We start from the raw sequence: 19680 nt of genomic DNA, 5'->3' as shown, positions 1-19680 counted from the left end.
ACAAACAAGATATAGCATGTTAATTATTAAGCTTTCCAGCTGCAGATCTTGTTGCCTTTGGACAGAGCCAGGCTAGCTGTTTGCCCCCATTTCCTGTCTTTATGCTAAACTAAGCTGTAGCTTCATATTCACTGCATAGACATTGGTTTCAAGAACTAAGGATATAAGAATAAGGATATATCACCAAAAATTTAATGTCAGAGAGAAATAAATATGTCTTTTTAAAAAGGTAAAGGTAGTGTAAGCCTGTTCTGCAAAAATGTTTTGATTGTATATGAGTTGATGTGGACCTGAGCCCAGCTCCAGGAAAGGTGTGTGGATTGCGTGCAGAATGTGATGGCAAGGTTGTGGCGGGACTACCTGCATCCACATCATTAGGCCAACCGCTGGACTGGGAGCTGCTGCCCGCCGCCGGGGAACGGCCCGAGTAGAAGACATCGTCCACCGGGCTCTCCATCTCACTGTCGTCAATGGACTTGCGCTTGTTGGAGCTGAGTTAAAAAGAAGAGAGGAGGGGGTTTGTTTCATTCTTGCAGATGGTAGACAGGAAGGAGTTTTATGTTGAGATTGTTTATTTCCATTTTTCTTAAAACGCGTATGTCTGCCTGGTTTCTAACTGAAACCAACAGGCACTACTAGTGGGGCTCTAATGATTGGACGCAGACCATTTGTGGGACATTTGAGGACAATAAAAGGGTGCCAATTTTACCTGTAGTTAGTCATATGTCTGCATGAATTCACAAGTTATAAAAATGTAAAATGTCAAGGTTTCCCTTCAATGCTTTGTTTTCATATTATACTTGAGCCAAAGGAGACAGGGCAAGACAACTGGAGACAGCGAGACAAACATGAGGCCAGAATTTATGCAACTTGCTGAATCTATACTGGACCGAAGCGGCCTCACACGAGAAGCTGGAGTGCACAAAGTGTGCATGGTGATGCTGGGAACTCATTTTTGTGTGCGTTTGCAGATTCTTACAGACTCATACATCTGTGACCAATAAAAATTAAGGAAGGTTGTGAACGTACAGCGTTTCCCTGCTGATCCAAAAGGTTTTAAATATGTGCGTGCTCATATGCATATCTGTGTGTGACAGCATGCGTGTGTGGCTTTTGTGCGAGTGTGATGCAGGGGTCTGTGTTACATTAGTATCAAGGGAGATATTCTGTAATGAGTGTAACTACCTCCGTGGGAGACTTGCATAAAGCTCCATTTCAGTCCTGCAGCATAAGACGAGCGAGAGAAGGACAACAACAGAGGGAGCCGGGGAAATAACGGAGACAAAGGACACAGAACACAGACAGAGTGATGGATCGGTGGGGAAAAGGAGAGGGAATGAGAAGGATTAGCAGTGAAGAAGGGAATCAGGGGAGAGAACGACCACAATCAAAAAGCAGAGCAAGCTGAGCATAAAGAACTCAGTAGTGTTAAGAGGTTATAGGAATAAATGAAGAGTGTTAGTACAGAAAAATAAGTACATTTTATTTGTTTTGGATGTATGTATGTTTGAATGTGCAGTGGTGGAAGAAGTTAGAACTTTACTTAGGTAAACTTAAGTAAAGTACTAACAACACACTGTAATAAATACTCTGTTACAAGTAAAAGTCCTGCATTAATAATATTACTAAAGTAAAAGTATATAAGTATCATCAGGGTATATGTACTTAAAGTATTAAAAGTAACAGCACATACATTTCAGAAACCGGAAAAGTCAAAACAGTTCAGTTAATAAACTAAGTGTTTAATCGGCTAATCATTTCAGATTTACTTGTAGGCTGGTAGATAGTTTTTTTTTTTTTATAACATATTTATACATTTGTTTTGTTTGCAAAAATCTTAATTTGTAAAGTAACTAGTAACTAAAGCTGTCAGATGAATGTAGTGGAGTAAAAAGTACAATATTTCTCTCTGAGATGTAGTGGAGTAGAAGTAGAAAGTGGCATGAAAAGAAAAGACTCAAGTAAAGTACAAGTACCTCAAATTTGTACGTACGTAAATGTACTGAGTAAGATTCCACCACTGTGTGCATGCACGTGTACGTACCTGGTGGAGGGGGTGGAGGTGATGGAGCGCCGTCCCAGGGTCACCTGGTTGATGTTATAGTAGCCGGGGCTGTCCAGGTCAGCCAGGGAGAGTTGGGGCCGGTCGCTGTAGCAACCGGGGCTAAGGAATACACGACACACACACACACACCCAAACACACACACACACACACACACACACACACACACACACACACACACACACGTAGAAGAATATCAGAAAATGTGCAACTGCATAATAAGATAAGAAGCATTTATTGTCATATTACAATGAAAATATCAAAATTGCGAATGCCTCTCCCAGTGCTGCTTACAAGAAACTACATTGCACACATCTGCATATAATAAAACAACAACATTCATTCATCAGAAAACAAGGGCAGGCAGGCAGTGATAATAAAAAACTTTTCCATAGATCAGTAAAAGGAATTAAGAACAAGCTCTACATAAGTAAGCATTTATTTTCTTAAAAGATGAGGCTGGTGTTCTTCCTATTATTTATTCATTTTAGCCACGCTGTCTGTCACCATTTTGGTCCAGACTGAAATGTAACAACCTGTTCTTTTTCTTTTGGCAATAATCTTAACATATCAGTGGGTAATAAGGAAAAAACATATCATGATCATTTTCTTTTGAGGCAGGATCATGATCAACAATACTATCACAATTCTTCTTCCATGTTGGTTTTTAAGAATATTTAGCAAATCATGACAGTACAACCAAACAGTTGTCCCCCTCAAACTTCAGGTGGAAAAATTAGTCCAACAAGGTAAGAAAACACCACATCAATTCTCAAACGTAACACTTTAAAGCAGTGGGTCTCAAATGGGGGTACTCATCACCCTAGGGGTACTTTGGAGTACTGCAGGGGGTACGCGAGTTGTTTAAAAAAAAATGAACTCAAAAAATATCAGTCATGCATAATTATTAAAATAATGAAACTATAATGATTGAATGCATGTAGTAATGGATTCTAAATATTGGGAATAACATTTAAGTGTTTTTCAGTTACAAGGTTGTAGTAGTACTGTAATGTACTTCTTTAAATAAGCTTTTTTTCTACCCAAAATGTTTTGCGCTACTTAGCAGATTTATTTATTTATTTATTTTGTAAATTGGGGTACATTAAGCAAAAATGTATTTGACATTCAGAACAGTAATGGAGGAGCAAACTAATATTTAATAGCAAATATAATCGGAGCTTCTGTGCTCTTTGTTTTGGTCGTGGACCTCCAGACATTTCTCAACACGTTCTGACTTCCCCAGCCTGCCTGTGGCCCTCAGCCCCGGACCCCAAGATGTCTATCATTAAAAACAGATCACAAATGTATGTATGTTCCATTTTAAAAAAACAAAATGAATCAGCAGTCTCCTACAAGAGCTGGCCACTGCAGTGTTAAGCAAACGTCTCTCAAACAGGAATAAACGGTACATTTGTTGGGAACTATATTTTCAGCTGCAGATTAAAACACATTTGGTGTTCTAGTGAATTATTTCCAGCAACAGGATGTGGGATTGAGACTAAATGAACTACAGTGCCGTCCAGTGTGGCTCATAGATGGCTTTTTAAATGGTTTTGGACAACAGAAGAACTCTGCAGCCCAGAGGAATAAGATATATCAGGCTTTGGACACAGACAATACTTATTATGTTATTAGGGTCAATTAGAACATTATAGAATAACACCAGCCGTATGATTACATACTACGGTATATATTATGAGAAAGTGACTATATGAAGTGTACAAGCAGTGACAGGAAGAGCGTGTCTACGCAGAGATTGACAGGGGAAATTATAGCCGGGACTCACTCTGCGAAACGCGGACCAGCTCGGCTACGTTCCACACCCCTGAAGTCACAAAGCAGTCCTGGAAACTCAAGTGGCCTGGGCAAAAGAGAGAGAGGAAGAGGAGTGTGTGAGATCGCACTGCGGGGTAGATGCATGTACCTAACATGCAGAAAATGACATGTGGACACAGATACACACATATGTTATTATAAGACACAGAGATCAGTATCCACACACACACACACACACACTCAACATGCAGAGGGAGCAGAAAAACATGTATTGAAACATTGCCGGTGTCATGCAGTGGGACCATGTGTTTCCAATAAGATACAACAGGCTGTCAGGTTAGACATGGTATTATTATTATTGAAACTTTAACAAACCATAAAAATAAAAAAAGTTGGGTGTTCACATCAACTCATCAACTCTAACAGAGCTGCCCAACGATCAGACCGCTTGTACACAAGTAAACAGTTTAGCCACATTAGCTAAACCACTTTTTTGGTGGTATCTTTTAAACCTTAATGTCTAACCATCAGCCCCGAACTTGGACATATGACTAAATCTAACCTCAATATTTAAAGTAATAACAAGTTTACATGCTTTAATGTTTAAAAAACACACTATAAAGTCTGTATTCACCCTCTGTCTTAGACGCTTTGTTTTAGCGCCTGTCTCTTTAAGCCCCCCTCCTAAAAAAGCCCAGTCTGCTCTGATGGGTCAGCGTTTCCAGGTGTTCTGCATCTGCGCTCTCCGCACTGTCAATGCAGCCGGGGAAGGACTGTAACGCACTGCACTTTCTACCTATATATGGTATAGCTGTGACTAGGGTTGCAACGATTGAATAATCTGTCAGTTAATTTCTCGATTAATCAAAGTTTTTGGTCTATAAAAATGTTGATTGTTTTCATAAGCCCAATATGACATCCTCGTATGTCTTGTTTTCTCCACAACCTGAAGAGTGTAGAAACTAGAAAGTATTCATATTTAAGAAAACTGGAAAGAGAGAATTTTTACCTTATTTAACACGTAGTAGACCACAATTTCAAAGGTGATAATATGTCAATGATGAGTTTATTAAAGGCTAAACAAAGCGCTAAATCCTCACTCACCTTAGCCTATCCTTAACGTGATTCCAAGTATAACCTTAAACCTATTCTGAAGCCCTACATTTGTCAGTGAAAAAAGGAGCTAGCCATCTTAAGTTTCCCAAAACAAAGAATTGTCAGAATTATCCCCAAATTACATTCTCACAAGGGCAGCGGTACAAAAGCACACCTCAGTCTCAATGTTGACTTTCAAAATAATGGAGGTGCAGTGTACTGTAGGGTTCTTTCAGCATGTTTTTGCTCTTACAGGACTTTTGCGTACGCTAATGTTTTGTTAGCCTCCCTGAGTAAAGTTTGTTCATCCGTGCTCTATAATGTCCACATCCATAATACCTAGGTCTATGGTGTGTGTGTGTGTGTATGTGTGTTTGTGTGGGTGTGTGTGGAAATGACAACCTAAGCTGCAGGGTTGAGTGAACTTTAAATCCACACCCTTCCTCCTTCATTTCATCCCTCTCTCCATCAATTCATCGCTTTCAACCCCCATTCTTCCCTTCACTTTTCTCCAGTTCTCCAACTCTCTCTCTCTCTCTCCTGCGCTCCATCCCTGTCCAGGGTTAACCGCAGCGGGGACGGCGCATGAGGTCAGCGCTCAGCAGCGGCCATGTGGTTCCCATCTTCCAATAACGTCAGTGTGATTTATGAGCGGCCCGCCACAATCGCAGCACAGCCCCCACGCTACAGTACCATCAGCTCTCCTTACCATAATAAACTGAGACCCAACTCTGCCGGGACACATTCGCTCACAGAGAGGCCTGTATGCAGGGGTGTGCTAGTGTGCGTTTACAGTATGTGCATGTGTGTTACAGTCTGTTCTGTGTAGTTGCGATTGCACAGGTATGTCACACATCTTAACGCATGCATGCGTGCAAACGGGACGTGCTTGTTGCTTGTGTACTTACCATTTGGTGGGGGCTTGACGTCTGTGTCTCCTTGCTGGTTTGAGTTGTCTGATTGTCCTGATTGTTCTGTGGGACAAAAGAGAGAGAGAGAAAGAGAGAGATGTTTAGTCAGGTGGACAGATGTCTGGACACTACCCAAGGTGAGGGGGCAGGTACGCATCAGAAGGAACTCCTGACGAGAAATGGAGACTTCTTTCATTCTTTCCACTGAAGGGAGACAGTAACAGGCCTGAGATTAAAGATGCATACCGGTCTGCATCTCCACTCAACATCCGTCGAAAGTCCTAAATCAGCTAATAAAAAGGTTAATATCGACACTTCCGGACGGGGAAAATCACTTACTAGAGAAAGCTCCAAAGAATTCCCTTTTCTCTTCCTATACTTCTCTTTCAGGGACTTTCACCCGCTCAAATGTCATGCACATTATTTTAGTCGAAGCAGTGCAGGCTGGGTAAAGTGGTAGAAGCCATGAGAAATCTCAGCTCACCACTACTGACTCGTAAATTGAGGAATGCTTGTACAAATGTAACTTTTTGTTTTGTGAGTACTTTATTTTCATTTTCCGGTTTACAACAACTACAACAAACAAACTAACAACCCCCGCCCCCTCTCCCCAAAAGGATGCTCCAATATTTTAAAATAAGTATACAATGTTTCAAGGTCAGTCACATTCCAACATCACATTATCAACATAATCTAGATAGGGATGCCAAATTTGAATATAGGTGTTGTATCCGTTTCTAAGGTTACGTGTTATTTTTTTCTAAAGGCACACAGTTATTCATTCCTAACACCCTTTAGTTATGGATAAAGGGGAATCGGACTTCCATTTGACAGCAATACACTTTGTGGCCACTGCCAGGGCTAAGTCCAAACATTTTATTTGAAATTTGTTAAGTGGTTTATCAATTTTCATAAGGTTCCCCAGAAGGCAAAATTCTTGGTGAACAGGTAATGAAATTTGAGTAATCTTAATCACAACGTCACAAAAGTTAATCCAGAAATCTCTCATCTTCCCACACAACCAAGTACAGTGTAGGAAAGAGCCCACTACTGCAGCACATCGGAAACGTATCAGGTAGTTCAGGCTCAGACTTGGGAATTTTCTCTGGACTCAAATACAAATTTACATTTTACTGGTTCTATACATTGTTTGGATAGCCTCTCCTGTTTGTGTTTACCTCGACAAAACCACATTTCTCTTTTTATTATTTTCCCAGGGACTCTGACTGGCTTTTAAGTGTTAAAGGTCCCAAGAAATTCAGCCTCTCCACTGCTGACTCATAGGTTGAGGGGTACTTGTAAATGGTACGCCTAGGGGTCCTCTACATTGTTTGGATTGCATCTCCTGTGTGTGTTTACCTTCTACCTTTGCGTCAATAGGGGCAGGCGGGGCAGAGAGCCACCTGCTTCAGCTAGTTATGTTTGGCCGCTGGCTGCCATTCTTCTTCAGATGTGTAATGCAGCCTTGAGGAGTTTTATGGTCGTATCATATACACCATTCAGGCCAATTACCCCACAGCGCAGACGCTTTAAGGCTGGCCTGGGCCAAGTCTCCCTAGCCAGAACGTGGCCCCCTTGCAGCCAGTACTAGGCCCCCCATTCTCAACATCCTCTAAGCCCAAATCAGTGTTCTAATCTTGGGTGGCATTAGTGGCCGATGTGCCAGCAAACTGCTGCATTATTCACCCGGTCTGTGTGTTGCCAAAACCAAGACGACATAAAGAGACCAAAAAAAAAAAAAAAATCACCTCATCACTCTGGGTCCAAAAAGAAGAGGGAAAAACACACAGGGATAGAGTTGCTTTTTTACTCACAACTCCCTTCCCTCACTCTGAGGCCATCTTCACGTCTTTCTCCCTCAATTCCTCTCACACTTGTTCTGTCTCTGCTTCTCTTTCTCTCTCGTGCTGTCGCTCTGTGGAATCCTGGCAGCCATCTTAGCGCTTGGCAGCCATCTTAGCTTTGGCGGTACCCATGCATTCCTGCTAGCTGACGGCGCGCGCGCGCACACACACACACACACACACACACACACACACACACACACTCTCTCTCTCTCTCTCTCTCTCTCTCTCTCTCTCTCTCTCTCTCTCTCTCACAGACCCAACGGTCTTAAAGATAAAAAGACCTACAGAGGATAAGCAATGTGAATGTAGTGAGGATAAGAACTGCTGGGAAGTTTGTCTGCAATCCTGCAAGTGGCGTGTTGCCCGCCCCAATAGCATGTTACACAGAGAGTACGAGCTAAATAAAAAGAAGACATGACCAAACACACTCTCATAAAGTATGGGGAAAGACAGGAATCGTTCAAAGCAAATAAGGTGATCATGGAAGATGAACCCAGAATAAATAAAGCCTGAGGCCTTGCTTGTTGCGGCAGCGCTCGCCCCGACAATCCTGATCACGTTTTTCTCTACAAACCGTTAAAACCTGTATGCCTCTGAAAAAGGGTGACAGTTTCCAAGCCAAAATTCAGCGCCTAGTTGTCATGACAACAGGGATGGCACACCACAGTCCCGAATGATGAGTGGTTGTTGAAACCTGTGTGTGCATATGTGTCGCTGTTTGGCCTGGCAATTAGTTGGAATGAAGATAATAATATAGACTACTGGCAGGGGATCAGTGTGTTGTTTTATTTAAGTGTCTCTTGGCACCAAACAGGACGCTGTGCTACAGCGAGGGTGACTTTTCACTATATCACTCGGTCTGCAGTTTAAGGTGTTAAATCCACTCCAGTTACATTTTCAGATTTTCAAACTCGGTTTCAGAACTTTATACTGTTCTCAGCAAAGTGTAAACCGATCTCTGCAAGTTTTTATTTTTTTATTTCTCCTTTATTTTTACAGGCAAGTCATTAAGTTCTTATTTACAATGGCGGCCTGACAAGTACTAAATGGACTGTATTTGTATAGTGCTTTTCTAGTCCACTACTCAAAGCTCTTTTACATGGTACAGGAACCATTCACACACATTCACACACTGTGGTCGAGGCTGCTGTACAAGGTCCCACCTGCTCATTGGACACATTGCTCACACACATTTACACTAAGATGGCGCAGCATCAGGGGCATGGAGTATGGGATAAGTTGTTAGGAGTAAAGACTTATCTCTACAACAATTGTAAAAAAGGACAAACAGTACTTGAGAAGTTGTGTGATGAAGCTTAAGGACACTTTGTATGAAGAAACTAGTTCTAATCTACGACATAGATGTATTGGTCGTATCCGCCACTGCACACTCAAGTCCATTTAAGTCAAATGATATTTTTTGGAGACATTACATTATACATTACAGTGAGTGACGCTGGTAGCAAAAGTTTATTTGAATGTGGACTAAATTCTACAACTGTGTTACGCAAAGCGAGGTCCCAGTTTTTTGACAGTGGTTACAAGGTATGGTGGTAACGTGATAAGATAGAAAGGAGAAGTGGTATTTAGTTTAGTTTGATTAGTTTTGGTATTATTTAAAATACTCTGACATATCCAACTTTAAGTTTCAGTATTTTTTTGAGTCACAATAGTTTGTTTGAAGCACGCCATCTACACCAGACCATGCACACATTAACGGACAAAAGAACATTCTGCACAACATATCTTCCTTTTTTTTTTTTTAAATAATCATCGTGATATCAACTGGCACAATAAACCCATCGCAAAAGACAACTTGTTAGTTGAAAGAAAATAGCAGTAGAAAACTGCACTTTATAATGTATCTGTCACTTTTTTTTTTAGTGCTGCCTAAAGTCAATGTTCAATTTGTTCAATAAAAGAATGTTGGAGATGATTTCCTTTCATTTGGTTTAAATACAACAAGCAGTTTTTTTGTATTTTAGCAGAAAACTGAAAGCAGCAGAAATGCAGAACCGAGTACACTGTAATATCCGTTTACTTAATGCAAGTAATATTGTAACGTGATTTTCAACCACGTTATTGCATATTCTCCTCATATTGTGCAGCCCTACAAAGCACTATTATCATTCATGTGGAGCTGTACTTTCGATTGATGAATGAAGTCCAATATTCACTCTCCTTTTAGTTCTATTTTTGAACATCACCAACTTCTGAGAGTAATACCTGGCTCTAAATACGACACTACGTTAGTTAGCTAGCTGGTTGCTAACTCTCTGTCTGCCATTTGGCGCTGGGTGGGAAAGCCAGCACCACCACACATCACTGAAAACAGCTGCCTGCTGGGGCCAAATTCTGATTAGAGCTGTGAGTAAATCAAAACCAAAACAACAAGCTCAAAGATGCTAAAACCGAGCATGGAGCTGCAGGGACTGCAGAGTCAGACCATGTGGAAGGAAGAAACTGGTGAAAATTTAGTCAAAAACGAAAAATCGTTTTTGTTATCCATTTCTGCTCGAGGATTTTCAAACCACAGTTATTCAGGCGTCAAAAGAAATTGTGGCGTTAAAATGAATTTGCGTTATATATATATACACACATTTGCATTGCTTTGAGGTTCACTTCCCCCATGGTTTTACTGTGATGATTATGTTCAGACTCTCTCTTTTACCTGTTTTTATTTTGCCTGTGACTCTTACTCACAAGTGGCAGCAAGTAAAGTTCTAACTTCAAACCCCCACTGAATCAGAAGAGAAAGAAGCAGTGTTGCCTGCACAGAACATGCTACGGAGTGACACAAAATAAGTGTTGATATGGATGCCAAAGGTCCCCAGGGCCACACCTATAACACCCAGGCATGACACTGGCTCCAGTATTCGGTTTGTAACCAGATGAGCGTTTATTATCATGGTGGTTCAGATTAGAGCCCGACCAATATATCAGCGGGTTGTTATTAGGCGTTTCCCAAGCTCGGTATCGGTATCTGCATTTATAATCGCCGATAAAAAAAATAAAATATATATATTCCTATTCATTCATTTTTTAAATGAATATAAAACAAAAAACAAAAAAAACGAACAACCATGTTACGAGTGTTGGCGTTGCATAGTTTGTCCACCAGAGGACGCTCTACAGCGATCTTGCTGGCAACACTGATTATTTTTTGTTGTTAATGTGTTTTTGTTCAAAGGACTTTAAGTTTCATATCTTAAGTTTGTATTTTTATACATTTTATTCATCAGAACTTTAATATATTGTGATGTTCCTCTGTTCTGTTGACACTAAAACATTATTATCATATTATTTTAGTGAGGACTCATAAATAACTGCAAATAACTAATGTAAGGGAAATCTGTTTTGTTACACGCTTCTGGATTTAAAAGAAAAACTATATATATTTCGGCCGATATATCGGAATATCGAATTTTTAAATGACCAAATATTTTGATCAGTATTGGCCTTAAAAATCCTTTATTGGCCGGGCTCTAGTTCAAAGGCTTTGTACACGTGCACACACCAAACATGGATACACATGCCTCCAAAGCCCAAACACCCTCTTACAGACATGCACACACACGTTTATACACGGATGAATCACCCTTATCTCCGTCGCACAGTCGCCCCAAGGCCCCCTGCATCCGCCTCACCAGAGATAATGCAGCAAAGACACACACAGGCCATCAAATATACCATGCTATCGTTCAAATCACACACACACACACACACACACACACACACACACACACACACACACACACACACACACACACACACACACACACACACACACACACACACACACACACACACACACACACACACACACACACACTTCATTTTGCTTCTTGGTCAGTATACAGTCACTGCTGCTGATAAACCCCTGCTGTGTGTACACAAAAAGTTAACACTGGCTATACATTTATCACACTGCAGATGCAGACAGAGGCTAATAACTCACACCCAGGCTAATGTACACACACTCCAAATCACACTTACTTAATCACTCCATTCATCACATACACACCCAAACCCACAAGTACAAATCATTCAAAGACACTTGAATGTAAAATTACATACACTTGCTCAGTATGCAGGCAGCCATTGCCAGCGCTAATGGCCTCATTTACCGTGCGCATATTCATATATACGAGTGCACAATGCTCACACTGGCACTATTTTGTGTGTGCTAATTTACCGAACAGCTTAGAGTGTTTGTTTGTGCATCACAGGCACACATGAGCAAACAGGCTCTCTGTAATCTAATGTGCGCTAAGTGATGGGGATGTTGCAGACTGATGACACACTGTAAAACCCAACACCAGTCCAACACTGGAGATAAAATATACACAGCTTTGGATGTTAAACTTGACGATGGCTGGAAGGAATAAAGTCACTCAAGCGTGTACATTTTCGTATATTTTGTTTTCTCATATTCAGTGTTAATATTTTATCCTCAAAATGGAGATGTAATCATAAATATTTTTTTTCTTAAAACAGTAACACAACACATCCTTTGTCAATAGCAGCCAGTTAGCTTAGCGCATAGACAGGAAACAAGGGGACACGGCTAGCCCGGCTCTGTCCGAAGGTAACTAAATCCACCTACCTGCAGCTCAGAAGCTTACAGATTGTCAAGGTTATATCTTGTTAATTTCATTCACACAAAAAGTGAAGTGCCAAAACAACGTGGTTTGAAACATCCAGATGTTACTACTCTGTAGGCATCTGTGGCTCTTACTATAACTTTTGTACACAAAGCCGTCATTACATACTACAAGTATGAGCGTGGAGTTTCAAAGACATGGGCATTTACCAGTCAGGTAGGGCCTAATAAAGAAAACGCTATTATGGGAAGTGTAGGATCTAGCATTTTTTAGCATCTTTATTTTTTTTAAGATTATATTTTGGTCATTTTTAGGACTTTATCTGACAGGACAGCTCGAGACATGAAAGGACAGAGAGGGGGGGAATGACATGCAGCAAAGGGCCACAGGTCGGAGTGGAACCCTGACCCGCTGTGTTAAGGCGTAAACCTCTATCTATGGGTGTCCGCTCTACCAACTGAGCTAGCTGGGTGGATCCGGATCCGGCATTTTTAGAACTGTATTTGGACAAATACTAGGGACTAAAAGTCAGGATATCTAAAAATCAGAAGTATTACATTGAACTACTATTAATACTTTAGTCCCACAAACTTTATAGGAATGCAATGCTAAATTGCTGGAGCTTCAATTGATTAATAACTAATGGTGGCACGTAGGGTTGCAACTAACGATTACTTTCATAGTCGAGTCATCTGTCGATCAATTGATCATTTGGTCTGTAAATGATGGTGAAACAATGTCAGTCAGTCATTTCCCAAGCCCAAGATGACTTCCTCAACGTTTACTGTCACAGAGGAGTGAAGAAATTAGAAAATGTTCCCATTTAAGAAGCTAATTTTTGCATTTTTTGTTGACAGTTGACAACTAATTGATTCATCATTGCAGCTCTAGTGGCATGTCACAGGTTTAAATGCTAGCATCTACAAGGAAAACAGTAACTTCACTTGTAATTCCTTCCTTAAAACCACAGTTAAAGTGCCCTTGAGCAAAACATGTGTGCTCAGTTTGCCACCTACATGAAGCATCTGAGGACCAACAGTAGACGACCGCAGCAACAAGAGAAGGCCGCTAACAAATGGGAACATGAAACAGGCTATGTAGTACAGGTGGGGGAAAGAATTCAAAAATAGTATGCTTCGTTATTTGACGGCCAACGATTTGTAAAATTGGTTATTTTTCCCAGAATCAATATTAATTTACTTTCCCAATGATTCACCTAAATATTTTGTGTTTATATGGTACTGCCAACGGCAACTACATCATATCAGCAAAACAGAAAGCAGAAAATCCATGTTGTGGACTTCTGTACAGATGAAATAAATGTCAGACTGACTGACTTCTGATGTCTCATGATATACCGCTTCTAGGAGTGCATTATTCAACTTTTGTTTGTTTTTGTTTTTAATACTCAATTTTGTATCATGAAAGAATTGAATCGGTACAAAAGCATACATTCCCACCCATATTATACTACAGTATGTATAAATACATATAAGAGGCCAGTGTAGCCACAGCCTAAAGCCCATGACCCCTCTGACTCCATCTCCCTGTCTCCACCCTCTGTGTGAGTGTCATTTAAGGATAGCTCCCCAGACATGGTTCACTTCACAGTCAAATGATAGGGGCCTCTTCCTGCAACTGCACAAGAGCTCTGCGGACAAACATACCACTGTACTCTCTCTCGTCATCTGTCTCGGCTCTGCCTCTCCCTTGCACTCTCCCGGGCTCCAACCCCCCACCCCCCGTACAGACTTCGGTCTATACGAGCTGTGGCGTTTTTGGCGTGCAGGCTCAAACCCCGTCATTTCTGGTGGAGTGTGTGGGTACCAGCAGCAGCTCGGTCTCAAGGCTCTGGGTTGTTATGGAAATGCAGCTGCGGTGTTCATACTTCAGCCCTGATTCATTACGCATATACAGAAATACTAAATATAATGTAGCAAATACAATGTAGCATCTTTGCGCAGCTTCACGCTGATGAAGATGGATGTCAAGCAGGCGGTGTACAGGCACTTACTGACTTACACACACACACACACACACACACACACACACACACACACACACACACACACCCCATTAATAACAGTCCCAACACACACACGTTGGAGTTTAAGTATGTGTGTGTGTGCAGTCTCACCCCCCGTCCCCACCCCACCGACCAGCCTCTGGATAAGAAAGCAACAGCCTCCCCATTGAGTTTCGCTTAAGAGGTTTATCGGTATGTTGCTTAACATTCTGACCTGTTTTTTTTTTTTTTTTTTACTTTAATGCGCTTAAAATGTTCCAAACCCTCCTAATCCCCACGGCTATCCCACACAGATGTTCACTCAGCTCTTTTATTGGACTTTATATCGACCTCTTTTTTTCCCCCCTTCCTCTTCTCCTCCTCCTTCACCACCTCCTTCATCCTCCCCACCACCGTTTTCGTTTGCAGATTTGTTTCCGGTTTCGGAAAACCACTCATCGCCTTCTGATCAGCCCCTCCTGTGGTTCAATCTTCTCCGAACAAACCTCATCCTGGCCCTGGTTTCTAAGCCAGTGGTCCTTATTGGACAGTGCTGCCGTTGGGGGAGTAGCTGATGGTACGGTACATCTGTCCCAGGAATGAACACGGTTGTGACAGGACGCCACTTTCTCCAAAAAGGTGCCCCCGATTATTTCATGGGAATTTGTTTCATTAGATAATGTACAGTTGAGCGTAACAAGATAATAACAGGGGATTGGCTCAAATCAGCGCTGTGGTTACCCAATGTTCCTGCTGAGCCATTAGGCCATCCTGAACCGCCGCTGCACAACTGACTCATCCACTTGGACTTCACCCCTTCATTATCCCTTTCGCTTACTTATGTTCTAACATGGAATCTTGCTCCATTATCTTGGTTTTTGTCACATTTAGAAGGATTTTCACACTAGAGACGAAGCTAAAGTGGGCGTAGGTCTGGCGCGAGTTGGTTTGGACTCAATACAAGCTACATCTAAATCACTCTAGCAAAGGGGTTTTCAAGGTTCATTTAAGCCGGGGGGACCCCTCAGCTGAAAGAGACGGAGCAGGGTCCCCTTCTACATATTTTGTATAAAATGGAGTGGTATATTAAACTGGGCCCACAATAACGTGTGGGCAGTCTAAAGCCTTTACACATACCTTTGTAACACATAGAATACCAAGCTATAAAATAATATTTGTTAACATATACATATGGTGGATTTATGGGCCGGTAAGCCTATTCCCAATGTTGTGTCATTTTCTTTTTCCAAGAATAGGCTAATTTATCCTTGCTAATATTATGTTGGATGTTAATGTTGACATCCAACATATTAGCAAGGATAAATTAGCCTATTCTTGAGAAAAAAAAAGGATATTCTGACATATTTGAATTTTTTATTTTTTAATTAAAAATAAGTAACTGAGGTCTCCCTGTTGAAGATCTCTGCTCTAGCAAATGTATTGTGTTGAAATTGGTTGTCACATATCCCAACAAACTAACAAACTAAAAAAAGAGTAAATAAAAATGCTTTATTGTTGCATTGGTTCACTCTCTCTACTAACAAAACTTGTTTATTTTGCTTGATAAAGATGCTAATCTTGTTTTAGCATCTTTTCAACAAGGAGTTCTGGGCTTTACTGCCTAATTTCTGTCTTTTAGGGAGAATATTAACTATCTAAATACCGATTACGTGATTGTTAACATCTTCCGCGCAAACCATTGCCCAAATCTGTTGCTCGTTAAAATTTTGAGCGCATGATAATAATGGAATCATTGAAGGCGACTCAAATGAGCGTACCAAGAGTTGTATCAACTCTGGTTTTGGCAGCATTAGCAGATATTTTAGTGCGTAAATCAAGCTGAAACAATACAAGGGAGGGGGACCAGAATAGGATATTGAAGTGAGTTGGACATGTCTCCCCAGTGGATGTCTTCATCCACTGACCAAAAATAAATAATTAAAAAGTCCCTGAATTTGTTGAGTTATATGTTGTCAATGTTCAGGCTTATAATGAATAACTGCCAGGATTATTCTAAAAGGGACTGGAAAGGTGGCCCATTAACTGTCAATGGAGCAGCTCATTTCGCTTACAAATCAGGGCTGAGCTTTAAAAAAGATTGTAGGAATAACACTCAGGTGTTTTGTGTTTTCAGGATGGATTTTTCCCTCCGCTATTTTTGGCACTTCCCTGGGAAGTTTAGTTGGCTTCCATATATCCACACCCTCCCTATTAAACCAGCGATTCCTCGAGCAACTACGGTGGTGTCAACAAAATAGCAGTTAAGCTCGCAAATCCCTGTCTTTTTCGAGTCACTGAAAAATCAAACCTGAGTCTATATAATCGATCTCTGTTCCCACATTCAGTGTAAAAGGGACAATAGTGCACCTCTATGTAGTTCACTGAATACCTGGTATGTAACTCCATGTGACAGCACAGCATGGGGGCGATGTGATTAATTGTGAAATGTGTTTTCTGCGCTGGTAGTGTGAAGTGTGGGCGTGAGACCAAAAATACATCGCTCGGTGGCTATGGATGTGTGATTGAGTCTTATATATGTGTATGATAGTGTATATTATAGTGTAAAAAAAATATATATATCTGGAGAGCACATGTTGAGGCACAGTTGGAGATAAGCGTGTAAACATCTGTGACTGACAGGCTGAGCGGCAGAGTGTAGGAGGGAGACAGCGTTCCTTTTATTAAAACATGTAAGCATGCGTGTGCATCATCATGCAGAGCTGCTCGTGGGAGTATTTGCACGTGCGTGCTCCCTGCTCCCGAGTCTGTGTCTATATGTGGGAAAGTTCAAAAAAAAACTGAGAGAGATAATTCTGCGTTAGATGCACATCTGTGTTTTTCTGTGTGTGTGTGTGTGTGTGTGTGTGTACACCGTGTGGCCGCCTTGCCCGAGCCCTGTGCCAGCAAGGAGCAGGTGTGGGGAGGCAGCCCTGTATTGCCCGTTGCCCATCTGCGTGGCCGTCTGTGTGCCGCCTGCGCCCTCTCCGTGCCAACGCCACACAGAGCCGGTGAGCCAGGGAGTGAGAGGGGGGTGAGAAGGGGTGAGAGGGGCCTAAAGGGAATCAACCATGGGAGAGAGAGGACGACAGGGGGTAGAAGGATGGAAGGGGTGTGGAGGGGCGGCTGGCTGGCTGCCCATGTACACCCCCCCTCTCCTCTCTCCCCCTCTGCCCCGTTCCTTTTATCTTCTATCTGTGCCTATGCTGATGAGCTGTGATGTACAGAGAGAGATGGACAGGGAGGGAGAGAGGGAGGGAGGTCTCTTTACCACCCTGCATGTTCTCAGGGTAGTAAAGTGCTTTCTGTGCTGCATTGACTATGTTCGCATGCATATAACAGTCGCTTTTTTTTTTCTTATTCCAAAAAAAAGACAATATTGCGACTAAGCTGTTTACATGGCTAATGAAAGTGAATATTCCAGTTTACATGTAGCCATGAGAAAATAGATTTTTTTTTTTCTCCAACGTTTTCCAGCGGTGGAGGACTTGTCCCTCTTTCATTCCTTCAGCCACCTTCTTGAAAAGGTCCACCGTTACGATGTTTGAGCACAGAGCTGACCGTGAGTCATAAACTGGAAACTAAAGCTGGGTCATATGAAAAAATCAAATCAAATCAAATATCACGATATTTTTTACCAAATACATCAATGTTGATTTGTAGGCTTGACTATTGGTGCTTTATCAAAATATTTACACAATCATCAGTAATGTGGATATAATGACTAAGTGTGTAAAGGCAAATAACAGAACAGGTAGAACAGATCAGAAAATGAAATACCTTTACTGCAGCCTTTAAAACCAGCAAAAGACAACACTTTTGTCATATCACAATATTATGATATTCAAAATTTAAAACCCGAATAATACCTCACATTATTCGGAAAATGCTATATCCTGAAAAAGGCTTTATTTGGGAAATATCCAAACAGAATATGCCGTTTCCATTACCCATATCAAATTCGGAATATTGTCATATTCTGAGTAATGGTTGAATATTTGTGTGCATGTAATTATACTTACTGGCTGTATTAATATGAAGCCGGAGGCCAGAGCTGTGACTATGACTGTCAGAATATAACTATAACTTCTCTTATTGTGTCTCCCCTCTGTGTGTCTTTGCTTTAAACCTCTTTACCGCTCTATCCAAACGTCCGCATTAAACTAGGATTATGGAGAGGTGTCATTGCTCCATTTGGCCAGCAGATGTCACTTGTTGGCAGTAGGGGCACAACACAGCAACACATGTTAAAGAAATCTGCCTCTCGCAGAGGGAAGAGAAGAGAGAGCAGCGGGAGAGAGTTCAGCAGGGCTGCCATGGCTTTAGCAAGAATAGAGGGTGGGGGTGTTGGGGCTAAACGCCCTCTGGCAAATCTCGCTTCAGTCAAAATTCCGACAAACATATAAAATATCTGTGGCTCCAAAGAATTAACTCCAAACGTCAACAAAAATCCTTGAGTAGTTTTCATTTTGGACTGCAGGTTTGTCTGAAAAACTTCAATAGGAGATTCTTTTTTGTGTTACTCATCACATCCACAGAACATGCTAGATAATATAGAGTCACAGCTGGCCTGGCAACACAGACGCATAAAATAAACACTCAAAAGTCCATTCCAGACTTTAGATACTGGCAGGCTTGTTCAAAGTGCACTGATGGTTTGTGTGTATTAAGTTTCATACAAACAGAACTGAGTATAAAATGTATAGCACTGAATGGAAGACATGAGCCACCCTGTGGTACCCCCACGTTTCCCATGTTGTGATATCCGTGTGTGTGTGTGTGTGTGTGTGTGTGTGTGTGTGTGTGTCTGGGCACAAGTGGGAATGGGGATCATGTGATGCCAGCCTTTGCCAGGGAATGGGGGAGAGAGACAGAGGAGGAGGAGGGGGGAGGGATATATGGAGAAAAGGCAACAAAAAAATGGGGGAAGAGGCAGACAGAGGAAAGAGGTGGAGAGACAAGAAAAGACAAAACAATAAGTGAATAAGAGAAAAGAAGAAAGGGAGAAGGGGGAGTGGGAGGGAGGGAAAGAGTGATAGATTGAGAAAGAGGGGTGGAGAGAGAGAGAGAGAGAAAGAGGGAGAATGGGGGTTGAGGCTTTAGGGGGGATTTTGAGAGCTGTGGGAACGTTTTGCCTCGCCAAGAAAGACGTGAGCAGAGCGAATAAAAGAAGGAATGAGAAAGAAAGAGAGACTTGTTGGCAGAGTGGAGGGGGGGAGGGGGGGAGGGAAGTGTACAGTGGGCACCAGCTAGGGAGCAGGCCCGATCAAACCCAGCACTACGGGGGAGACAACACCACAGCCAGAGAGAGGCAGCGCCATCGCTTTGTAACAAGCCAAATATTCTGAACTACTCTCCCAGTTTACTATAATTAAAACA

At 41.7% G+C, this 19680-nt stretch overlaps 1 protein-coding gene across 1 annotated transcript in view; it reads right to left on the bottom strand.

Annotated features, from left to right (window-relative positions):
• The window catches only part of nfixb (nuclear factor I/Xb), a 144236-nt gene that overhangs the window by 22898 nt on the left and 101658 nt on the right, over window positions 1–19680 (bottom strand). Inside the window, 6 exon segments of the mRNA XM_032538004.1 lie at window positions 361–491; window positions 1186–1221; window positions 2045–2135; window positions 2138–2164; window positions 3853–3927; window positions 5846–5911. Of these exon segments, the coding sequence (XP_032393895.1) occupies window positions 361–491; window positions 1186–1221; window positions 2045–2135; window positions 2138–2164; window positions 3853–3927; window positions 5846–5911 (426 nt within the window).

The sequence above is a fragment of the Etheostoma spectabile genome, chromosome 15 (genome assembly GCF_008692095.1).
Source record: "Etheostoma spectabile isolate EspeVRDwgs_2016 chromosome 15, UIUC_Espe_1.0, whole genome shotgun sequence".
NCBI classification, from domain to species: domain Eukaryota; kingdom Metazoa; phylum Chordata; class Actinopteri; order Perciformes; family Percidae; genus Etheostoma; species Etheostoma spectabile.
This window is presented reverse-complemented; position numbering and strand designations above follow the sequence as displayed.